The sequence below is a fragment of the Stegostoma tigrinum genome, chromosome 32 (assembly GCF_030684315.1).
Source record: "Stegostoma tigrinum isolate sSteTig4 chromosome 32, sSteTig4.hap1, whole genome shotgun sequence".
Classification (NCBI taxonomy): domain Eukaryota; kingdom Metazoa; phylum Chordata; class Chondrichthyes; order Orectolobiformes; family Stegostomatidae; genus Stegostoma; species Stegostoma tigrinum.
Window position 1 is genome coordinate 4,896,976 of NC_081385.1, and position 24,157 is coordinate 4,921,132.

The window sequence follows — 24,157 nt, forward strand, 5'->3', positions numbered from 1 at the left end:
GTGGTAAGGTGCTTCAGTGAAGTGGGACAGTAATGGATTGGGATCATGCAGAAAAGTTTGTTGAAAGTCTGCATGTCACAGTGAGCTGGTGTCATTTCTTTCATGCATTTGATACTGGGGAATTTCATGCATCTTTTCAGAAATACACTAATTTCCTGTCCTCTACATTTGGGTTTCCCCTCAGAATGTCAGGCTTGTCTGATTTCTTCCCTGACATGGGAGAGACTGCTACAACTGTAGCTTAAATTATAAAGTACCTCTACAGCTTTGATGTGTCAGAAGCTACTTATCAAAACGGTTTCTTGATTTGCGAGTCTTTTGGTGGTCCTGCAAGCTGCCTTGAGTCCATCAAAACTGTAGCAGCAAGCTGTTGCGAAGAGCAATGTATTAAAACAATTTGTGAATCCAAGATTCCTTTGGGCAAGTTGTGATATCAGAACCACATGTAATTAATAGTCCTGAATGCACCCAACAGTCACTATTTGATTATTTCTACACTTTGTTTTCTTTAGCACTGTAGTTCATTCTGTTAGTGACCAAACTATATAGATTTTGTTTCGTTCATTCACAGGATGTGGATGCTGCTGGCTAGACCAGTGTTTATTGTCCGTCTGTTATTGCCCAGAGGGCAGTTAAGAGCTACATTTGCTGAGAGTTTGGAGTCACATGTAAGCCACACAAGACCAGGTAAGATAGACAGCTTCCCTAACGGACATTAATGAACAGATGGGTTTTTCTGCAAATAGACAATGGTTTCATGATCATTAAATTCCAGTTTTTTTTTAAATTTGAAATTCACCATTTGCCATGGCAGGATTTAAATCCTGGTTTCCAGAACATTGCCTGGATCTCCAGATTAGTAGTCTAATGGTAATACCACCAGGCCATTACCTCCCCATTTGTTCTTAATTGTTTGTGAGCTGTCTTTAGTTTGAACTGTCACAGGGCAGAAAGAGGTCAGTTGGCCTATTATGTTGTAATAAAAGTGTATGGCAAATCATTTTGAAACTTGGATTTTAAAGGAGAGGTAAAACAGATTTGTGGTTTCACATTTGTTTAAAAAAAATTCTGTTTGAGGTCTCAAAATAATTTGGAACATTGAAATCAATGCATCATTTATAAAGCATGTTACAAGCAAGGTACCTGTGGAGCTAACTGAAGTGTTAACACTGTTTCCATGTAGAAAAATAAATGGTTAGGGGCCACCAGATGTTTGAGATCAGCTCAGTAGAATCAGGCTTCGGTTCAGAACAACAGTTTTTTTGTCCCAGTTAATTATGTTGAAACTGAATTTAGTTCAAGGAATCTTGAAAGACTGCAGGAGTCTCCCAGCAGTCAGAATTGAAAGGAATCCAGGCCGTCCAGAATGAAATCCTCGAGGCCATTAAAACTGGAAAAGGCCAGTTATTAAGAAATTACGAGTTAAAATAGGAATGAATGTTCCTTAGGACTGAAAGGGTTTTAAAATATATCGGTGGGAAACAGGCTGCATCTTTTTGTTGACTAGAGTCTTTCTAAAGGTTTTTTTTTAATCTTGTCTTTGTTTAAAAGAACATAAGCAGCCTTTTGTGAGTATTTTCAGTGGCTGACCATCAAGATAACCAAATTCAAAAGGAAGTGGATGCAGAATCTTTAAATATTTAAAGGCAGAGCTGGGTAGCTTGATTATCAAGGGCATGAAAGATTATTTGGGGTATGCAGGAATGTAGACATAAGGTCAAAAACAGATCAGCCACGATCTGACTGAAGGTCAGAGCAGGGTCAAATGGCAGAATGGCCTACTATTGCTTGTAAAGCAAAATGAACAAACTTCATTTGAAATGAAAGAGAAGTTTTTAAAAGTTTGATCTTCATTGAGCGAACTGATTTACAGTGAGAAAAATCTAACAAAGATAATAGTTCAGAGGGTTATTCTAAATCCACTTTCCTAGAAGTGTACATTTACTGCTTTGAATTGAGAGAATGAAATTGAAAGTAACTTAATTTACTTGAGAGGTAGCTGAGAAGATGAACCAAAAGATGTCTGGCTCTTTCATATTAGTGTTTGACAGGTGCAACTATGAATTGGTGCACCTGTTCAGTACAAGAATAATCTACAAACTACAAAGCTGTTTCTTTAAAAAAAAAACAATGCTTGTCCCTGAATCTCAATTTAAAATAGAGAAACCTAATAAGACTTTTGCAGAATTTGCAAGAAGAAAATGACAGGATCGGGGGTTTTGATAAAGTTACAGGAATAAAAGGAATTTAATGATTAGAGAAGAATTAATAACAATGGTACTCCTGTAAACTTTAAGGTATTTAGATCAGCATTAGGTATCAAAGTTTAGAGAAGCAGCAGATCCGGCAGTTCTGACTCCAGCATTTGCAGTTGTTGCTACCTCTAAGTGACTTAGTACCATGACATCTCAGACAGTTACAGGTGGCAGTTGGCCACATGCAAATCAAGGAAATTTGAGAAATGAAATATCATAGGAACAGAAAAGTAATGGAGAAAAGCTAGAGCTTGTTGATTAAAGGAAAAATGTTTCTACTGTACTAAGACTGGACATATTAAAAGTCAGTTGCTGTAAGTTAAATAAAAAACCAGTTGGAGTAATGAGAACCCCTAAGGAAACCCTCAAAGGATGCATCAAGAAAGGAAATGGCTTTTAAATCTGTAGTAATAGTGGGAAAAAGTAGTGGAGCGACTTTCCTTTGAATCTACTAGGAAGTGAGGGATAGATCTGGACAGTTAACAGAAGTTCTTTGACTACTGACACTGAATCATGTCATTGGAAGCTCAATATTTCAAGGGGACAGATTCCTTATTTGTTTAATCAAGGAGAGATGATCTAAGAAAGGTAGAGACACTGGAGCAAGTCAGTTGCTGATTCACTACTAGGCTTTAAGCAAAACACCCATTATACTTAAATAACAGTTAAATACAAACAAAAAATAACTGGAAAACTTGTTAGTAGTAAATTATTTAATAATAATTTAGAATAATTAATCATTTAATTGCCCATGAATGATCAAAGGCAAAAATCAGTAAAAAAGAGAATCCCTAAAGTGTAGGCGTGCCCCCCCCCCCCCAAACTTGCACATCTCAGGACACTGTGGGCAATTTAGCATGACCAATCCTTCTAACCTGAACATCTTTGGACTGTGGGAGGAAACCAGAGCACCTGGAGGAAATCCATGCAGACGCTGGGAGAATGTGCAAAGTTCTCATAGACGATTCCTGAGGGTGGAATTGAATTCAGATCCCTGGCACTGAGACAGAACTGCTAACCACTGAGCCACTATGCTGCCCATACAATGGACCATCCAGGAGAAAGGAACAATCTAGTGGTACAGAGAGAACTAGATTTTTGCTGCAGCAGAGAAAAAGCTGGATCTATCGTTCAACAACCCCAACTAAAACCCTGTGTCTGTGACAGCCTGACTCCACCCGTTCATCCATCACACTACCACTGGACAGGTGATGTTATATGGATTATGTAAATAGTTGGAAAAAATATTACAAGAATCAATCTGGTAAGCCAAAAGCTCAACACTGGCTTGTGTGTAAAACATCAGTGCTTGATTAAGTTGTCATTTTTAATAACGATAGTTACTATGGAGTGCAAAGAAACTTGATTGTACCCTAAACCTGAATGTCAAACAGCAACCACTCAAGTTAGACTGGGGATAAGATGCCAATCTAAATCCACTTTGATATTTAAACCTATCTCCCAAAAACCATGACCATTATTGCACCAGTTTATGGCAGCTCTCTGTCAAACAGTTGACTGCTGTGTTTCTTTGGTGTAAAATATTGTAACTTCTGCCATCAAACAGGGAAATGAAATCAGAGGTCAGCTCCCTCCCTTGGTCTCTTACTGTTTCTCTGCTTCCCTTGCTGCCTCTCCCCTCTACCCCTCAATTTTGGTCCATAGTCCTTTTTTTAAGCTTTTGCACTGCTTTCCGTTCCAGACCCATCGTCACTTCCCATCCCAGACAGCTCCCTGGACCTCCAAGTGGACATGTACTGATACTGCATGTTCTGGGAGTCTGCCCTCAGCAGAAATGTTACAAATGGCAGGATCTTTTAAGTTCAGCAAAGTGGATGCAGATTTGGCGTGGTGATTTGAAGAACAGGATGCTTATAGCACATTATCCAGACCGACAGCTATCATTTCGTCATTTCCCATCATGACCTCCTTCAGACTGAAGATGTGAGGCCTGTTTGTTCGTTCCGTGCACAGGAACCATCCGCTCGCCCAGGCAGATTCAAATTTGTAATATGTACCATCAAACTTCTGCTGGTAAAAGATTATGTTCTTCATGCTGTCTTCTACATTTGTCGGAGCATTACCTTCCTGGATAAAACACAAGTTAAAAAGAAAGTCATTCCAATTTAGCAGATCAAAACAACATTAACAGTCCAGATTACAACAGTATGGGGTAGCAGGTGGGGACTCTTCTGCATCCTTCAGTGCAAACATTTCTCATTTGAAGCACAAAGTGCATTTCACATCACTCATTGCGAGAAGCAACAGAACTGGCAGCCCTATCCTGTCAATCGATGAAGCTTACAGATAGAGGAGGAAACAATGAAGAAGAAAATAGTGACATAGAGATGTCATCGGATTCAGAAACTCTACTTCCAAGCGCAATTAGATAAAAATAAACTCAGCTACCTTCCTCCAGACTTTCAAAGGAATCTTCAATATCTAACTCAATGCAGAAATCCACCCAGATACTGCAGCCACATTTTACATTCCAATAAGAAAAGTTCAAATTCCAGAACTTCTCCTGTGAGCGTGTATGTGAGTGAATTGGTGAATGCGTACATGTGAGAGTGCAGATGGGGGTGATGTAAGGGAGTAGGGTACTGAGGTTGAAGACATTTTGTAGGATTCTAGACACAGCCTGCACATTCCTGAGATACAATGGGCAATTTGGCATAGCCAATCCACCAAACTGGCACATCTTTGGACTGTGAGGGGAAACCAGAGCACTCGGTGGAAACCCAAGCAAACACGCAGAGAACATGCAAATTCGACACAGATAGTTGCTTGAGGCGGATCCAACCTTCTGACTCCTTTTTCTACCTTCTCCCTGTAACTCCCGATCCTCTTACTAATCAAGAACCCATCTATCCCTGTCTTAAATAAACTCAACGACTTGGCCTCCACAGCCTTCTGCAGTAATGAGTTCTAAAGATTAACCACCCTCCATTCGAAGAAATTCCTCTTCGTTTCAGTTCTAAAGGGTTGTCCCTTGATCAAGGCTGTGACCTCGACTCCTAGTCTCTCCTGCTAGTGGAATCATCTTCTCCATATCACCTCTATCCAGACCTCTCAATATTTTGTAAGTGTCAATGAGATCTCCCTATCTTCTAAACTCCATTGAATAAGGACCCAAAATCCTCAACCACTCCTCATATGACAAGCTTTTCATCCCCGGGATCATTCTTGTAACCCTCCTCTAAGGCCAACATTTCCTTCCTTTGATACGGGGTCCAAAACTGCTCACAATATTCGAAATGTGGTCTGACCAGAACCTTACATAGCCTCAGCAGTCCATCTCTGCTGTTGTATTTGAGACTTTGGAAATGAATGTTGACATTGCATTTGCCTTCCTAACAGCTAAGTGAACCTGCATGTTAACCTTAAGAGAATCCTGAACTAGGATCCCAAGCACCTTTATGATTCATATTTCTGGAAATCCAAATAGATCATGGTCCAGTGGCTTTCCATTGTCAAATTTGCTCACTAAATCAAAGAATTCAACAGATTCATCAGGCATAACCTTCCCAGATGAAACTGTGCTCATTCAGCCCTATTTTGCCACAAATTTCCAAATACTTCTTCATCTCATCTTGAATATTGAACTCTTAAAGATCTTACCAATGACTGAGGTCAGGCTAAACAACCTACAGTTTCCAGTCTCTGCCTCTCTTCTTTCTTAAAAATTGAGCCTTTACATTCGCCATTTTCCAATCCTCTGGGACTCTCTCTGATTCCATTGATTCCTGAAAGATCACCACCAATTCCTCTGCAATCTGCCTTCTTAACAGCATTGTGGGAGTCCCTGGACACTATGGACAGCAACAGTTTAAGAAACGAAAATAGAAAGTGCTGGAAAAACTCAGCGAGGCTAGCAGCATCTGTGAAGAGAGAAACACACTTAATGTTTTGGGAGCCTCGTGACCCTTCTTCAGAATGGACTCCTAAACGTTAACTCTGTTTTCTCTCCACAGATGTTGCCATACCTGATGAGTTTTTCTAGCAATTTCTGTTTTTGTTTCTGATTTCCAGCATCCACATTTATTTGTTTTAATTTAGCAGTTCAAGATAGCAGCTCACCACCATCTTCTTATGAATGGCAATAAATACGGTCTAGCCAACGACACCCACATACAATGAATGAATAGAACAGAGAGCTGTGTTCCCAGTAGAAAATTCCTTTCAGCATCCACCCTGTTAAGTACCCTCAGGATCTTGTATATTTCAAAATAATCACCTCTCATTCTAAACTCCAATGAATATGGTCCCAATCCTTCCTCTTAAGATAATCACCAACCTCAGCATCCTGAGCATTATAAATCCAAACTGTACTTACCTTAAACTTCACAACTTTTCTGTTTCCTTCCTCAGTGCAGTACATGAGATAGTCTGATCCAGCGACTTTAATCTGGAACACGATTGGAATACCACATGGCATCTGTTTGTCCACCTGCCTTCTGTAGTGTACCAGATTGAAATTGGTGCTATCATTTCCTGTTTGAAGTAAATATTTGTTAAGCTATTTCCAGAAAACATACATTTTAATGTATTGTAAATTTTCTTTTCAATGTTTAATTTTATAGATGTATTTTTCTGATCTTCCAGTGGTTTGCAGAGGAGCCATTATTCAATACCACGTAGTGGAATCATCCCAGACTGTCATCATTGCAGCTCTGAAGTGTTAGGGTCACTTAAACTCTGTTTTCTCTCCACAGATGCTGTCAGACTTGCTGAGTTTCTCCAGCAGTTTCTGTTGTCGCTCTGATCTCCAGCTTTCAGCTCTGAAGCGAATGTTCTGAGGTGGTACTGGAAAACAACTTGCTGGGTCTTTTAGGCACAGACAAAAAAACAAATTGCTAGAGCAACTCAGCAGATCTGGCAACAACTGTGGAGTGAAAGCAGAGTTAATGTTTCGGGTCCAGTGACTCTTCCTCAGAATGTTTAACTCAGAGAACTTGTTGAATCACTGGTTTGCAGTTCAGATGGCTGGTCCTTCATACCCATGCCAGCTCATTGTTAAAGGTTCTAATAAATCTTTCCCATAGCCACACATGTATTTTCAACAAAAACAAATTACAATTAATGTAGCACCCTTAAACATAGCCAAACATCGCAAGACAATTCACAAGGGCATTATAAAACAAAGTATTGTACCAAGCCACTCAATGTATTGGGGCAAGTGGCCTAAAACTTGGTCAAAGAGGTGGGTTTTAAGAAGTGTCTTAAAGGAATGACAGCAATGTCGAGATGATGCAAGCTGTGGGAAGGATCGACGTACAATTCCCTTTTGAAAGTTATTATTGAAATGCTTCCATTGTTCTCTCAGGCAATGCATTCCAAATCTTCATAACTTGACGAGCAAAACACGCAAGATTTTCCTATCTACCCTCTGTCTCTTGTGCCTGTTCCACTGTCACTCCGCTGTCATCTGGTGACCAAGGCACAATTCTGGAGGCTATTTCTCACTCTCTCCCCACTGTTTCAGAACGTACAGTTTTGAATTGCTTCTCCTCATATTTATATTTGAGTATAGGACGTCAATCTCAGGTACTCCTTTCATCTTGGTGTCAGATCAAGACTACAGTTCTTGCCTGTCAAGTTTCTGAGAAAAACTAACCAAAATGTAGGAGGTGACCAAAAAGTGTTTAAAGAGTGCTGAACAAGCAATGAAAGCAAGGCCAAAACTTGGAGCTTTGTCACTGGAGACCAAGGGGTCTGTACTGTTATCTATTTCTAGGGATCCATTAAAAGCAAGGTTCACGAAACTTGGTGATGTGTGCACCTAGCGAGTGCTCCACACAGGAGAAAATGAAATTAGTGTATGTGTCATTTAAATATGTTGAACAGATACTGTGAAAGGTAGAATAGTCAGTAACAGAAGTAGTGAATTAAAAATTTCAAAACTATTTGAGATTGATTCAGAAATCAGACGACACTCCAGTATTTAGATTGGTTGATATGGGCTGAACAATGAAAATTACAGTACAGGAACAGGCCCTTTGGTCCTCCAAGCCTGCATTGACATGCTGCCCATCACAACAGCAACCCCCTACCCTTCCAGGAACCATATCCCTCTATTTCCATCCTATTCATGTATTTGTCAAGACGGCTTTTAAAAGACATTACTGTATCAACTTCCATTACCTCCCCTGGCAGCGAATTCCAGGCACCCACCACCCTCTGTGTAAAATCTTGCCTCGTACATCACCTTTAAACCTTGCCCCTCGCACCTTAAACCCATGGCCCCTGGTAACAAGCTTCTGACTGACCAGTCTGTCTATGCCCTTCATAATCATGTAGACTTCTATCAGGTTGCTCCTCAACCTCCATCGTTCCAGTGAGAACAACCCAAGTTTCTCCAAACTCTCCTCATAGCTAATTCCCACCATACCAGGCAACATCCTGGTAAATCTTTTCTGTATCCTCTCCAAAGCCACCACAACCTTCTGGTAGTGTGGTGACCAGAATTAAGCACAATATTCCAAATGCAGCCTCAGTAAGGTTCTATAAAACTGCAATATTACCTGATAATTTTTAAACTCAGTGCCCTGGCTGATGAAGGCAAGCATGCCATGTCCCTTGTTGACTACCTTCTCCACCTGCATTGCCACCTTCACCCAGATCCCTCTGCCTCTCAGTACTGTTAAGGATTCTGCCACTTACTGTATATTTTCCATCTGGATTAGACCTTCTGAAATGCATTATCTCATATTTTTCCAGATTAAACTCCATCTGCCATCTGTCTGCCCAAGTCACCATGATCCTGTATCCTCTGAATGTCCTGATCATTATCTGCAATTCCACTAACTTTTGTGTCATTGGCAAACTTACTAATTGCACCACTCACATTCTCCTCCAAATCACTGACGTATATTACAAACAGCCAAGGTCCCAACACTGATTCCTGTGGAACACCACTAATCACAGTCCTCCATTCAGAAACACACTCTTCCACTGCTACCCTCTGTCTTCCATGACTGAGCCAGCTTTTTATCCATCTTGCAAGCTCACCTCTGACCCCTTGTGACTTTACCTTCTGTATCAGCCTGCAGATCCTATCAAAGGCCTCACTGGAGTCCATGTAGACACCATTCACTGTGCTAACTTCATCGATCATCTTTGCTTGAAAAGTTAGCTGCAATATTATGCTATTTCCTGTAAAACTGATTAAATGACTTACAACAGCGGTTACAGACTCATAAATCAACTGATGTAAACAAGCCAGGAAAAACATATTTGGCTATATGTGATGTTAATGTAGGGAATATATTACCCTTAAAACAACATCATTACAGACTGAATCCAAAGACGTTAGCTAAGTTGAGGGAAGAAATCAAGATGGGTAGTGACATTATTAAACTATGTCAAAGTAGCTAGCTCACCTATTGTGATGGTGCCGAAACCAGATGGATCACAATGATTGTGTATCGAATATCAGAGTCAGCGTAGTAACATTGGTAGATTCATATCTATATGATTCCATGATTACAGGACTGTATTAAAAGGATTTGACAATCATGGTTTGTTACAAAAATTGACATCATGTGGATATTGGCAAGTTCCATTGCCTGATGCAACCAAAGAAACATCAGCTTTTGTAACACTGGATGGACTTTAACAATGTAAAGTCATGTTATTTGCAATGAAAAATGCACCAGCAACTTTTTAATGACTAACCAACAGAATCATCAAAGGATTGTTTAGTTGTGCTCATTCAAACTTGGAAGGAACATTTACACCACTTGAACAGATTATTTGGCTAATTATGAAGAACCAATTTGGGCATAAATTTTGTTACAAGTAAATTTACCAAAGTAAAAGTGACTTATTTGGGTCAGACTGCAGGACAAGGCCAAAATGAGTAATGATTAGAGCTTTACAATTGTCTAATTTACTTCAACATTCTTTTGTCCATTCAAGCTTCTTGTCTTCTTTAACAACTAGGTTAAAGGACCCAATAAGATGCTGAAATTTGGAACACGCCACCAGTGACCTATTTGGGTCAGACTGCAGGAGAAGGCCAAAATAAGCATAAATGTTAGAATTCTTTAGCTAACAAGCTGTGTCTTAATGTGTTCATTCAGTCCACATGCCAATGTCTGCTAATCTCTTTACTCATTGGTCCCTATAATGGGGTTGCTTCTACTGGAACTGGTTTGAATCTTTTCCTTTAATGCTTTTAGTTCTATCACTAATTCGGAATCTATAAATATAAATTAACCAACTAATCAGTGTGAGATGTTCTTATCATCATAGAATTCCAACAGCATAGAAACAGACCCCTTTGTCCCAACGAGTCCACACTAACCTTCAGAGCATCCCACCCAGACCTGTCCCCTATAAACCACCTAATCTACACATCCCTGAGTACTACAGGCAATTTAGCAAGTCCGATCCACCAAGCCTGCACATCTTTGGACTGTGGGAGGAAACCAGAGAACCCAAAGGAAACTCACACAGATGCAGGGGGAATGTGCAAACTCCACACAGACAGTCACCCGAGGGTGGACTCGAACTTGGGCCCCCGGCACTGTGAGGCAGCAGTGCTAACCACTGAGCCATCGTGCCACCATCTATGTCTTACATGTCAATCTTGAGCTGCTATTGTTATCAAATGTACATGTTATTATCTATGTTTTTACAGAGTTGCTGTTATTCTGCTTGTGAAAACTATATTAAACAAATGTTAATTGTTATTATTTATGTCTTATGCACATTCACCAACTTTGAGTATATGTTACTGTCAGCCCTGTTCTGCTGCATTAGCCATGGGCTGTTGGTGGCCATTTTGTGCTGCCCAGTTTTGGGCAACCTTAACTCATACCGTCCCTGCCTGTCACACATCATTCCCCACCCTCTCATATTCCCCCCACCCTCACACACAACCCTCACCCTTTCTGCACAACCCTACCCCTCCTTACTACAAGTTGAAATCCCCACCTGCTTCAAGAAGACAGCCATCATCCTGATGCCAGAGAAAAATCATGCAGCGGGCCTCAATGATTACTACCCAATGGCTCGGACATCCGTAATTATGAAATGCTTCAAGAGGCTAGTCATGGCTCACATCAACTCCGGCCTACCAAACTGCCTGATTCTTTGCAGTTCACCTACTGGCACAACAAGTCCACAGCAGATACCATCTCTCTAGCCCAACAGCCATCCCTGGAATATCTGGATAACAAGGATACCTGTGTCAGGCTCCTACTTATGACAGTTCTGCCTTCCATCAACATAATTCCAAATTAACTCGTGTAAACTCCCCACTCTGTAACTGGATCAATAACTTCCTGACCCTAGACCGCAATCAGTAAAAATAGGCATCATCTCCTCCACCATAGTCCTCAACACCAGTGCCCTGAAATGCTGCATACTCAGCCTCTGCTATACTTCTTATACACTAATGGCTGTGTGGCCAAATTCTGCCCCAAGTTTGCTGATAACACCACTGTTGTAGGTCGGATCTCAAACAGCAATGAGATGGAATACGGGAAGAAGATTGAATCCTTAATGGCATGGTGTAAAGACAACAATCTCTTCCTCAATGTCAGCAAAATGAAGGAGCTGGTCATTGCCTTCAGGAAGAGGAGTGGAGGGCACGCCCTTGTCTGCATCAGTGGTGCTGAGGTGGAGATGGTCAAGACAGCATCAAGTTCCTGGGTGTGATGATCGCCAACAATCTGCCCTGGTCCAACCACGTTGACACGATGGTCAAGAAAGCACAGCAATGCCTCTGCTTCCTCAGGAGGCTAAGGAACTTCAGCAAGTCCACAAAGACTCTTACCAGCTTTTATAGATGCACCATAGAAAGCATTCTATCAGGATACATCACAATGTGTTATTGGGAACAGCTCTTCCCAAGACCGCAAGAGACTACAGACAGTTGTAAACATAGCCCAGTCCATCACATAAGCCAGCCCTCCATCTACTGATTTCATGCATACTTCTCACTGCCCTGGGAAAGCAGCCAACATAATCAAAAACCCCTCTCACCGCAGTTATACTTCCTTCCACTTCTGGCGGGCAGAAGATATAAAATTTTGAATACACTTATGAACAGATTCAAGAACAGCTGCTTTCTCACATCAAACTTCTGAACAGACCTCTCGAATGTTAATGTTGATCTCTCTCTCTGCACCCATAACATTGTATTCTGCGCTCTGTTCTACTACCCTGATGCACTTTGTATGGTACAATCCGCCTGTGTAGCACACAAAACAACACTTTTCACTGAATATTGTACATGTGACAACAATAAATCAACCAATCATTGATACCTATGTACACCATGACAATTGGATATTTCCTCTCTCACTCCAAGTTCCTCTGCAGCCCAAATGAGCTCTGTCAAATTTAGACATCAGGCAGGCAAAACAGCCTTCAGTGCTCTCAATCCTAACCACAGAACAATATCTAGCCCTGATTATAACTACATTTCTCTCTTCTTCACCATTTTGAACCGCTCCCTGTACCACAGTACTAAGTCAGTTTGCTCATCCTCCCCACAGCCTCCACTCCCATCCACAAAAGGAGCTAGAATCTCAAACCTGTCAGACAAGCTCAAGATCTGAGACTCATTCAGCATTACCTCCTGAATGCCTCAACCCGCCTTGCTCACAATCAGTTCATAATTAAGAAGGATGCAGTTTTATTTTCATTTTTAATATCTGTGAGTGGTGCTAGAGCATTGGAGATGTGTTTATGTGCATTTAAATTAGGCTTTTAAAAATGCTTGGAACAAAACATTTGCTCTTTTAGAAAATAAGTAGTATGGGGAAAAACTCAGACTGTGCTCTGACAACAAATTGTCATATGTCACAGGTAGACAGAAATATAAACCAGTTCATTTAGAAAGATAGAACTATCCAGAAGGTCAGTGAGCATTCAGGTTTCTTATCGACAATGTGCAGGTTTCTGTTGGAGAAAAAAGGCATATGGCAGAAAAAGTCCTGTTGGGTAGCTATCTCCAAAGCAGTGTGGGCAGAAAAGAAGTTCTGAGTGGCTTATGTCAGTAAGGGGTGGCTTCAGAAACAGAAGGACATGGAAAATGACTTTGCAGGATCCATGTTAAGAAATACGTGCGCTGTTTTAGCAGATTGTTTCAGAGTCTCAGGAAGAGACATTAATGCAAGGAACAGCATGGAGTGAAAGCAGAAATTTGGTGGGCCCACTGAACAAGGGGGTTTAAATTGGAAACAGGATGACCCTACCCTGAACTTTGTGTATCTGAAAGATTGTTGTGAGGGTAAAAGGATTGAATCTTTCTTTTTGATACTGTAATAAGATAATTTAAAATAATTCTTATATAATCAGTGAATCCCTACAGTGCAGAAAGAGGCCATTTGGCCCACTGAGTCTTCACTGACCCACCAAGAAGCATTCCATCTAGACCTACACTCCCACACTATTCCTTTAACCTGACACTTACCACAGCTAATTCACCTAGCCTGCACATCCCTGGACACCACAGGGAAGTGATCATGCTCTTGTGTCGAAAGCCCAATGTTGTGCATCTGCAGAGCCATGGCTAAAGAAAGAAAGTAATGTTGGACTTTTAACTTATTTCTTTATTTACTACTTTGTTTTTAAGATTTTGTAGCTGGGTACCTTTGTATTGTTTCACTGTACTCATATATCACTGTCCTTCAGTACACATGACAATAAAAATTAAGTCCAATTTAGCATGGCCAATCCACCTAACCAACATATCTTTGGACTGTGGGAGGAAAGCAAAACACCCAGAGGGGACCCAGGCAGATTCCATACCTGAGACTGGAATTGAACCTGGGTCCCTAGTGCTGTTAAGTAGCACTGCTAACCACTGTACTACCCAAAGTGTAGGTACCGATATGACACTCAAATAATGTAAAACAGTTTTTTTTCCCCCTTTTGTGCATCAGACTTTTACTAAATTATGTTCAAAGTACATTGGCAGCCTCAGTTCACTGTTTGACTATAAGAGCAAGCAAAATTTCAAAAACAGAACTTATGATTTATCAAGCAAAGTTTCACACTGGAATCAAAACTGTCCTGTATTGCTATCAGCAGGGATCATAAGTATCCTAGATATGAAGGAGTGGTTACTGTTTCTGGGGAGAGGAAATTGGAGAAATAGAAGAGGCCAGAGATGGAATACACAGCATTCTAAGTGTGGTTTATGTTTGGAGAAGGTTGGTGCCAAGGTTGTGATAACAGATGGAAGGCACAAGATCTTAACCTTTCATTAGAGAGTTTCATTTATTTGTTCATGGGATGTGGGCATAGCAGGCTAGGCTAGCTTTTATAGTCCATCCCTGATTGTCCTTGAGATGGTGGCGATGACCACTTCAGTCCTTGTGTTCAGTGCTCCTAGGGAGGGAATTCCAGGATTTTGCCCCTGCAACCCTGCAGGACCAATTGTATATTTCCATGTCAGGATGGTGAGTGACTTGGAGGGGCACTTGCAAGTGGTTGCATTTCCATGTATCTGTTGCCCTTGTCCTTCCAGATGATAAAGGTTTGAGTGATTGGAAGATGTTGTTGAAGTCTTGGTAAATTTCTGCAGTGTATCTTGCATATGGTGCACATTGCCGCTACTGTGAATATTGAAGGTGGATGTAGTGCAAATCAAGTGACTACTTTGTTGAGATGGTGTGGAGTTTCTTGACCGCTGATGGAGCTGCATCATTCAAGCAAGTGTAGAATATTCCATCAGATGTCTGATGTGTGTTTTGTAGATGCGGGAAAGGCTGTGTGGAGCCAGGAGGGAAGTTATTCGCTTCAGGATTCACAGAATCTGACCAGCTGTTGGACAGAATGTATTTATCTGGCTATTTTGGTTCTGTCCCTGGTCAATGGAAGCTTCCAAGATGTTGATGGTGAGGAATTCAGGTAATGCATTGTTAAAGTATTAATTCATTTACATCTCAAAGAAATTCACACAAGGTGAATGATTTTAAAGTAGTGGCAGATTTACTGCTCTGATCAGAATGTGGATCAAGCCTAGCACTGCAATGTGAGGAGTTTGTTCAGCTTCTGATCTCAATCTGTTTGAGTAGTCAAAACCTATCCTCACCATTCTGTTTATTCCTCAAGCCTTTCTCTAGCAAAGCGGGAAGTACTTTTCCCAACAGTGTTCTACGCCTATCTGTCTTCCAGTAACCTGCACATCAAGCAGAAATTTAATGTTTAACAGAACCAGCACTCAGACTTACTGCTGAATGGTCAAATATGAAACTCTGAAAATGCAGAAGTACCCAATGACCTTTGACTAGCTTTTTTCTAAATTAGAGGTTTATCAAAATTAACAATTAAAGATTTTTTTTACTCTCATGGAGGCTCTATTTATACTCCAGAGAGCTGACTGGATTTTTAGCCACAGCGGCAGAATTAAAAGGAAGTTTGGGCGAATATAGTGATGAAAACCGAAAGAACTGTGGATGTTGTAAATCAGAAACAAAAATAGAAATTGCTGGAAAAGCCCAGTAGGTCTGGCAGGATTTGGGAGAGAAATCAGTGTTCTGAGGAAAGGTCACTTGACCTGAAACATTAACTCTGATTTCTCTTCGCAGATGCTGCCAGACCTATGGAGCTTTTTAGCAATTTCTGGTTTTGTCTTGGGTCGATGTAGGGTTGGGGATGGGAGAATGGAGAATGCAAATTTTGGGAGGCAGGAGGATGCGTAAATTAAACATAGTAACTAACAAAGTAGCAGGAAAATTGTCTTTATCCAAAAAGAACTCAATGGAGGAACCTGCTAATATACAACATATAATAGCTGAGAGGAAAGGTACAAATTTGTTTAAAGGATAAAGTACGCGATTGTATGAGTGAGGAAAGAATAGAATAATTTTCTGGTAGAATGCAATGAAGCTGGATGGAGGAGCCTCAACACCAGAGTAGATCTGTTGGGCTTAAGTGAACTGGGAAATTAGGATAGGTCAGTTAAGGTGCAGTGGCAGACATTTAAGGAGATATTTCAGAATACATAGAAAAGATACTCTCCAATGAGAAAAGAAGCATATCCTTCTTGTCTATCTATGGCTAACAAAAGAAAGTTAAAACTGTAAATGAAAGAACAACGGTATAATTCCACAGTGATATCTGCCAAGTCAAAAGACACCAATAATATTATTGGATAAAGAGAATATTGTGGTTGTGCTCTATTTAGATTTCCAGAAGATGTTGGCAAGGAGCTTTATCAAAGGTTACTACACAAAATAAGTGCTTCTGGCATAGGGGCTAACTGATTGGATAGAGGATTGGTTAGCCAGTAGGGAACAGAGAAATAGATATAACTGTGACAATTTCAGGTTGGCAAGATGTAATGACTGGTGTGCATCAGTACTGGCATCTCAAATATTTAAAGTTTACAAAAATGACTTAGCTTTGGGCACTGGTTGTAGATATTTTCTAATCACCCAGTTTAGAGAGGTTATTATATACCTCTGGAGCAGGTGAGGCTTGAACCAAGGCCTCCTGGCTCAGAGGTATGGTCACTATCATTGCACCTCAAAGCCCTCAAGAGGAACAGATATCATTAACTAACCTGTTCAGATGTGTTATGACATGTCTGAAATAGATGAGACTTGAACCCTGGCATTCTGCTGGCTAAATTTCCTGGTGACACATAGATAGGTAGGAAAGTAAGTTGTGAACAGGATATTAAAAAAGTCTATGAGGGATATAGATTGGTTAAGTGAGCAGACAAAACTTTGGAAAGTACAATGTGGAAAAAAAGTGAATTTGTCCACTTTGCCAGGAAGAGTAAAAAATGTAATACAATTTTAAATGAAGAGAGATCACATAACTTGGAGGTACAGAGGGATATGTGTGCCCTACTACATGAATCACAGGAAGTTAGTAGGAAGGTGGTTGTGGTTTTTGGAAATCAGTCATTTCAGCTTGAGGACATCTCAACCATCGCCAGCTGCTTCATCAGTGACCAGCCCTCCATCAAAAGGTCAGAGGTGGAGATGTTTGCTGATGATTGTGTAATGTTCAGCACCATTTGTGACGCTCAGATACGGAAGCAGTTCATGGCCCAGTGCAGCAAGATCTGGATAATATCCAGGCTTGGGCTGAAAAGTAGCAAGTAAATTTGCATTAAATGCCAGGCAATTTCCATCTCTAATAAGAGACAATCTAACCATTGCTCCTTGACATTCAATGGCATTGCCGTCACTGAATCCACCACTGTCAACTTCCTGGGGGTTATCATTGATCAGAACTGAACTAGCTAGAGCAGGTCAAAGGAGTAAATCACCTTTTGACTCTCCAAATTCTGTCCACCATCTACAAGTCACAAGAGAAGAGTGTGGTGGAATACTAGATCACAAGGTGTAGAGCTGGATAAACACAGCAGGTCAAGCAGCATCATAGGAGCAGGAAAGCTGACATTACGGGCCTGGACCCTTCATCGGAAATGGGGAAGGGGAAGGGGGTTCTGAAATAAATAGGGAGAGAGGAGGAGGCGGATCGAGACGGATAGAGCAGAAGACAGGTGGAGAGGAGACAGACAAGTCAAAGTGGCGGGGATAAAGCCAGTGAAGGTGAATGTAGGTGGGGAGTTAGGGAGGAGATAGTTTAGTCCAGAGAGGATGGACAGGTTAAGGGGGCGGGATTAGGTTAGTAGGGAGGAGATGGGTGTGGTGCTTGAGGTAGGAGGAGGGGATAGGTGAGAGGAAGGACAGGTTAGGGAGGCAGGGACGAGCTGGGCTGGTTTTGGGATGTAGTGGGGGGAGGGGAGATTTTGAAGCTTGTGAAGTCCACATTGATACCATTGGGCTGCAGGGTTCCCAAGCGGAATATGAGTTGCTGTTCCTGCAACCTACGGGTGGCATCATCGTGGCACTGCAGGAGGCCCAGGATGGACATGTCATCTGAGGAATGGGAGGGGGAGTTGAAATGGTTCACGACTGGGAGGTGCAGTTGTTTATTGTGAACCGAGCAGAAGTGTTCTGCAAAGCGGCCCCCAAGCCTCCACTTGGTTTCCCCAATGTAGAGGAAGCGGATGCAGTATACCACATTAAGCAGATGTTCACCTGCACATCTGCTGATGTGGAAAGTCTTCTTGGGGCCCGGGATGGGGGTGAGGGAGGAGGTGTGCGGGCAGGTGTAGCACTTCCTGCTGTTGCAGGGAAATGTGCCGGGGATGGTGGGGCTGGAGGGGAGTGTGGAGCAGACAAGGGAGTCACGGAGAGAGTGGTCCCTCTGGAAAGCAGACAAGGGTGGGGAGGGAAAATGTCTTTGGTGGTGGGGTCGGATTGCAGATGGCAGAAATGTCGGAGGATGATGTGTTGGATCTGGAGGTTAGTGCGGTGGTACGTGAGGACGAGGGGGATTCTTTTTCGGTTGTTATTTTCGGGGACGGGGTGTGTGGGATGAGTTGCAGGAAATGCGGGAGATACGGTTGAGGGTGTTCTCAACCACTGCCGGTGGCGGGGGGGAGGGGGGGGAGTTGCGGTCCTGAAAAATCGAGGACATCTGAGATGTATGGGAGTGGAATGCTTCATTCCAGAGCAGATGCGGCGGAGGCGAAGGAATTGGGAATAGGGGATGGCATTTTTGCAGGAAGGTGGATGGGAGGAGGTGTATTCTAGGTAGCTGTGCGAGTCAGTGGGCTTGAAATGGATATCGGTTTCTAGATGGTTGCCCATTATGGAGACAGAGGTCCAGGAAGGTGAGACAGGTGTTAGAGATGGTCCAGGTGAACTTAAGGTTGGGGTGGAAGGTGTTGGTGAAGTGGATGAACTGTTCGAGCTCCTCATGGGAGCACGAGGCGGTGCCAATGCAGTCACTGAGAAAGAGGTGGGTTTTAGGGCCAATATAGCTATGGAGGAGGGATTGTTCCACTTAACCTGCAAAGAGACAGGCAAAGCCTGGGCCCACGCAGGTACCCATGGTCACCCCTTTGTCTGTTGGAAGTGGGAGGAATTGAAAGAGAACTTGTTGAGGGTGAGGACAGGTTTGGCTCGGCGGATGAGGGTGTCAGTGGAGGGGGACTGGTCAGGCCTGCGGGACAGGAAGAAGCGGAGGGCCTTTAGGCCATCTGCATGGGAAATGCAGGTGTATAGGGACTGGATGTCCATAGTGAAAATGAGGTGTTGGGGAATCAGGAATTGGAAGTTCTGGAGGAGGTTGAGGGCATGGGTGGTGTCATGGATGTAGGTAGGGAGTTCCTTGACCAAGGGGGAAAAAATGGTGTCCAGATAGGTGGAGATGCATTCGGTGGGGCAGGAGCAGGTGGAGACAATGGGTTGACCAGGGCAGTCAGGTTTGTGGATTTTGGGAAGGAGATAGAGGCAGGCGGTGCAGGGCTGGGGAACGATGAGGTTGGAAGCTGTGGGTGGGAGGTCACCTGAGATGATGAGGTTGTGGATGGTTTGGGAGATGATGGTTTGGTGCTCGGGGGTGGGGTCATGATCCGGGGGAAGTAGGAGGTGGTGTCGGAGAGTTGGCGCCTGGCCTCAGCGATGTAGAGGTCAGTGTGCCAAACTACCACTGCGCCTCCCTTGTCCGTGGGTTTTATGGTGAGGTTGGGATGGGAGCGGAGGGCTGCCCGTTCTGCGGGGGAGAGGTTGGAGTGGGTGAGAGGGGTGGAGAGGTTGAGGCGGTTGATGTCTCGACAGCAGTTGGAGATGAAGAGGTCGAGGGGGGGTAGCAGGCCTTAGGGTGGTATTCAGGAGGAGGGGGTGCATTGGAGGTGGGGGAAGGGGTCAGTAGAGGGAGGGTTAGGCTCACAACTGAAGAAGAAAGTGTGGAGGCGGGGGTGGCGGAAAAACTGTTCAAGGTCCAGGCGTGAGCGGTATTCGCTGATGTTTGCGTGGAGGGGGGCAAAGGTGAGCCCCTTGCTGAGAACTGACCATTCGTCCTTAGTGAGGGGGAGGTCTGGGGGGATGGAGAAGACCCAGCAGGGCCGGGTTCTGCTGTCTCCTCTGGAGCTGCTGGCTGTGGAAGCGGTGGGCGGAGTGATGTCAGTGTCAGTTGTGGGTGGAGTTTTGATGGTGGTGGTGGGCGGGGTTGCGTCAGCGTCGGCGGTGGGCGGAGCTGCATCAGCGGTGGGCGGAGTTGTGTAGGTGGCGACAGTAGCGGTGACAGTAGTGTCTGTGGTGTTGGTCTCGGAAATGGAGGCGGTGGCGGATGTGACATCATCTGTGGGTTCTCTGACAGTGGCCTCATGGCCAATGATGGTGGGTACATTGTGGGGAAGGTCCTGGGTACAGCTGGGAATTTGGGAGGTGGAGGAATCCCGTTTTGGGTGGTAGGCACCAGTAAGTTTACTGTACTAATGGTTTTTAGTGTCCAATAAAGCTGAGTAGAATTGTGAGTTCAGGTTTTGGATCCTACGAAGGATAAAAAACAGGAGAGGTCCGTTGCAAGTCTGGGAGAGGGAGGCTCTGAGCTGGGGTAGGCTTGATTGTAGTGCCCAGAGATGCCAGTGCATCGCTGCGAGTGTGTGTTTCTCCCTATTTACCTAAATGACTGCAGCACAAACACTCAAAAAGCTGGTCATCATCTAAGGCAAAGCAGCCTGCTTGATCGGAACCATATCCACAAACATCCACTCCCTTCACTGCAAATGCTCAGTGGCAGCAGTGTGTATCATCTCCAAATACATTACAGAAATTCACCAATGATCCTTAAATAGTATCTTCCAAACTCATGATCATTTCCATCTCGAAGGACAAAGGCAGCAGATGCATGGGAACACCACCCCTTGCAAGTTCCCCTCCAAGCTATTCACCATCCTGACTTGGGAACTTCGTATTCCTTTTGTGCTGTTGGGTCAAAATCCTGAATTCCCTCTCTGACAACCTCGGAGGTCAACCTGCAGCACAAGGACAGCAGTGGTTCTAGAAGGCAGTTCACTACCACCTTCTCAAGGGCAACTTGGGGCAGGCAATAAATGTTGGCCCAGCCAGTGACAATCACGTTTGTGTGTGGAATGAACTCCTTGATGAAGTGGTGAATCCAAATACAACAATGTTTAAAAGACATTTGGATGGATAATATGAATAGGAAAGGTTTGGAGGGATATGGGCTAGAAACAGGCAGTTGGGACTGGTTTAGTCTGGGATTATGTTAAGCACTGACTGGTTAGACTGAAGGGTCTGTTTCCATGCTGTCTGACTGTTTCTGTACACAATCAATTACTGCTTTTCACAAAGACCGGATAAAAAAGGGATGTGAAGGTAGTTAAGGGATAATGAGGTGCAGAGCTGGATGAACACAGCAGGCCAAGCAGCATCAGAGGAGCAGGAAGGCTGACGTTTCAGGCCTAGACCCTTCTTCAGGAAATCCCAAGCAGCATCTTAAGCGCAGGAAAGCTGATGTTTCGGGCCTAGACCCTTCATCAGAAAATGTGATTTTCCAATGAAAGGTCTAGGCCCAAAATGTCAGCTTTTGTGCTCTAAAGATGCTGCTTGGCCTGCTGTGTTCATCCAGTTCCACACCTTGTTATCTCGGATTCTCCAGCATCTGCAGTTCCTATTATCTCGCATGGGACAGTAGTTGTTAAAAGCACTAGTGTGCTGCCGAAAAGAGCAGTGAAAGCAGATTCAATCATAATCTTGGAAGGGAAATTGGATAAATACCTGGAAATTGTATACAGAGCTCTCATGAGAGCTGGGCAATGGGATTAATTACTGATTCAAATTGACTTAGAGCAGTAGTCAAAATGCATCCTTTCTCTGCTATACGATTCCATGATACATTGAAAGAAATGTGAAGACAATAAATAAACCTGTTTCTTCAGCAGACGTGCGATGCTCAAAGATTGGCACTGGCTCAGTAACTCCATCACTGTGGGCTATGAGTACCTCGCCGTAAATATTCTTGATCATTTTCACTCCGTTTATCCTGTCGTACTTCTTAAAGTAATCACATTGGATACCTAATGTAAGGAGGAGAAACACAGACAAGTGTGACTGAAGTGCAGCATGAGTCGGCGTCAGAAACAGCTGACCTTAAATGTGAAATAACAAAAGTGTGGAGCTGGATGAACACAGCAGGCCAGGCAGCATCTCAGGAGCTTTTGTGCTCCTCGGCCTGCTGTGTTCATCCAGCTCCACACTTTTGTTATCTCGGATTCTCCAGCATCCGCAGTTCCCATTCTCCCTGACCATAAATGTGATTGCTCAGAATCTTAACCATTCACATGCTCCTGGATTCTGGGCGGGAGGAGAGTGCATCAGCCACGTGATCATGTCAAGAGAGGAAGCCAATAAAAATCACAGTTAGTGGCTCAATAAGACATCAAGCCCTGGGAGATAATGGGAACTGCAGATGCTGGAGAATTCCAAGATAATAAAATGTGAGGCTGGATGAACACAGCAGGCCCAGCAGCATCTCAGGAGGGTCTAGGCCCGAAACGTCAGCTTTTGTGCTCCAGAGATGCTGCTGGGCCTGCTGTGTTCATCCAGCTCCACGTTTTATTATCTAGCCCCGGGAACATGGTTTCATTGGTGCTCCATTGAGGACACAGTTCACATTTTTTGTCATTTGGTCGCAGCGACGCTACTAAGATGCAGATAATGGGTAAAATCGAAGGCATCACGAGAGGCTGGAACTTCTGTTCGAAGATATATTTAAGGAAAAAAGCAAAGGTCCAAATAAAAGTGGAATCTACACAAACAGAGCACAGAAATAAAAAGGATATTAGGTGGAGTGAAATGGGAGGAGCTATAAAAAAACCCAGCAAAGATGCCTTGGTTCCCAAAGCCTGATCCTACTCTGTAAACATTGTCTTTGGGCTGATTTTCTCCTTGCAAAAAAAACCTGTTTGAATTCGCAAAGAGGTTTGAGGGAGTTGATCCAAAGGAAGTTTTCATCGTGATAACTCGGACTCGGGTTCACGGCTACCGTGCACTCAGTGACCGTGCTACGGGCGAGCGCTGCTGCCTGGCAGCCGCGGGAATGCTGGTGCGATCCTACCCTCGGGCGTGTTCTCCCCGTGCCTGCGGAGATTCCCTTCGGGAGCCCCGGTTTCCTCCCACCATCCAGAAACGTGGAAGGCGGGCCTGAGTGTGATGCTCGTCGGAGGGTCAGAGCGGACTTGCTCGGCCGAAAGGCCCGTCTCACACTGGAGGGATTCTATGAAAATGCTTACTTGTCCCGGCAAGTCACTTGCATCTTGGACACACATGAATTATGGAGGAAGCCGCCGCATTCGGGTGAATCAATACGCAGCACCTTGCGCTGATGTGAAGTGAACGCCCTGGGCTCACTTCGCGCGCGTTTGCACTTTTCTAACAAAGTGAATTCTCTTCGGTGAGAAAGTTATTGCTGCAGCCCCCGCGGTAACACATTTACCGAACTTGAAAGCCTGTATGACACGCAGACCAATCTCTCAATTTATCCGTAATCAAGTGGCAGAATATGGAAAGCAGCTAATCATTACTTGCCGGCAGGTCGCATGGGAGAGCACTTACTTGATACATTCAACTTTCCCACATAATTACTGGTTAGACAGCATTCTCACAAAACCCGTTTTTATTTTCCCTGCACGTTAGTATGAACATTCCTGCAGTCGTAATTAATCCAGTTTAACACAGCATATTGCTCAACTCACCGTCTGAAGTCATTGTTAGTTTCTCAGTTAAGTTCGCAGCTTTCCTGACAGACGACTTCTCTTAGTAGACCTCTCCAAAAGTGACTCGCCGTTATATATAGCACAACACCGGAATGCTTGGCTTTCTCAGACAAACCGATTGCATCACCGCTTTTTCAGTTCCGATTTTTCACTCTGAATTTTGAATAAGATTCGTTCTGAAATCAACCTGATTCATAATTGTCAGGTTCTCTGCAGGAATATGCTGCAAATCTCGAGAAGGATGGTCAACCACAAAACCACAATGTACATCATCTTTGGAAAATTTATGAATGAAATCCGAACAACTTCTATTTTCTGTCGGGGGAAATTT

At 43.3% G+C, this 24,157-nt stretch overlaps 1 protein-coding gene across 1 annotated transcript; it reads right to left on the reverse strand.

The window, feature by feature from the left end:
• Nucleotides 1-289: 289 nt before the first annotated feature.
• Nucleotides 290-23,887, reverse strand: LOC125466860 (interleukin-18-like). The gene is made up of 5 exons (XM_048561968.2): nucleotides 23,806-23,887; nucleotides 21,979-22,128; nucleotides 6,592-6,749; nucleotides 4,182-4,343; nucleotides 290-367 (listed from the first exon to the last, which is right to left on the reverse strand). The coding sequence occupies exons 1-5, from the start codon at nucleotides 23,816-23,818 to the stop codon at nucleotides 290-292; spliced, it is 561 nt and encodes a 186-aa protein (XP_048417925.2). The 5' UTR covers nucleotides 23,819-23,887.
• Between the last annotated feature and the right edge of the window lie 270 nt (nucleotides 23,888-24,157).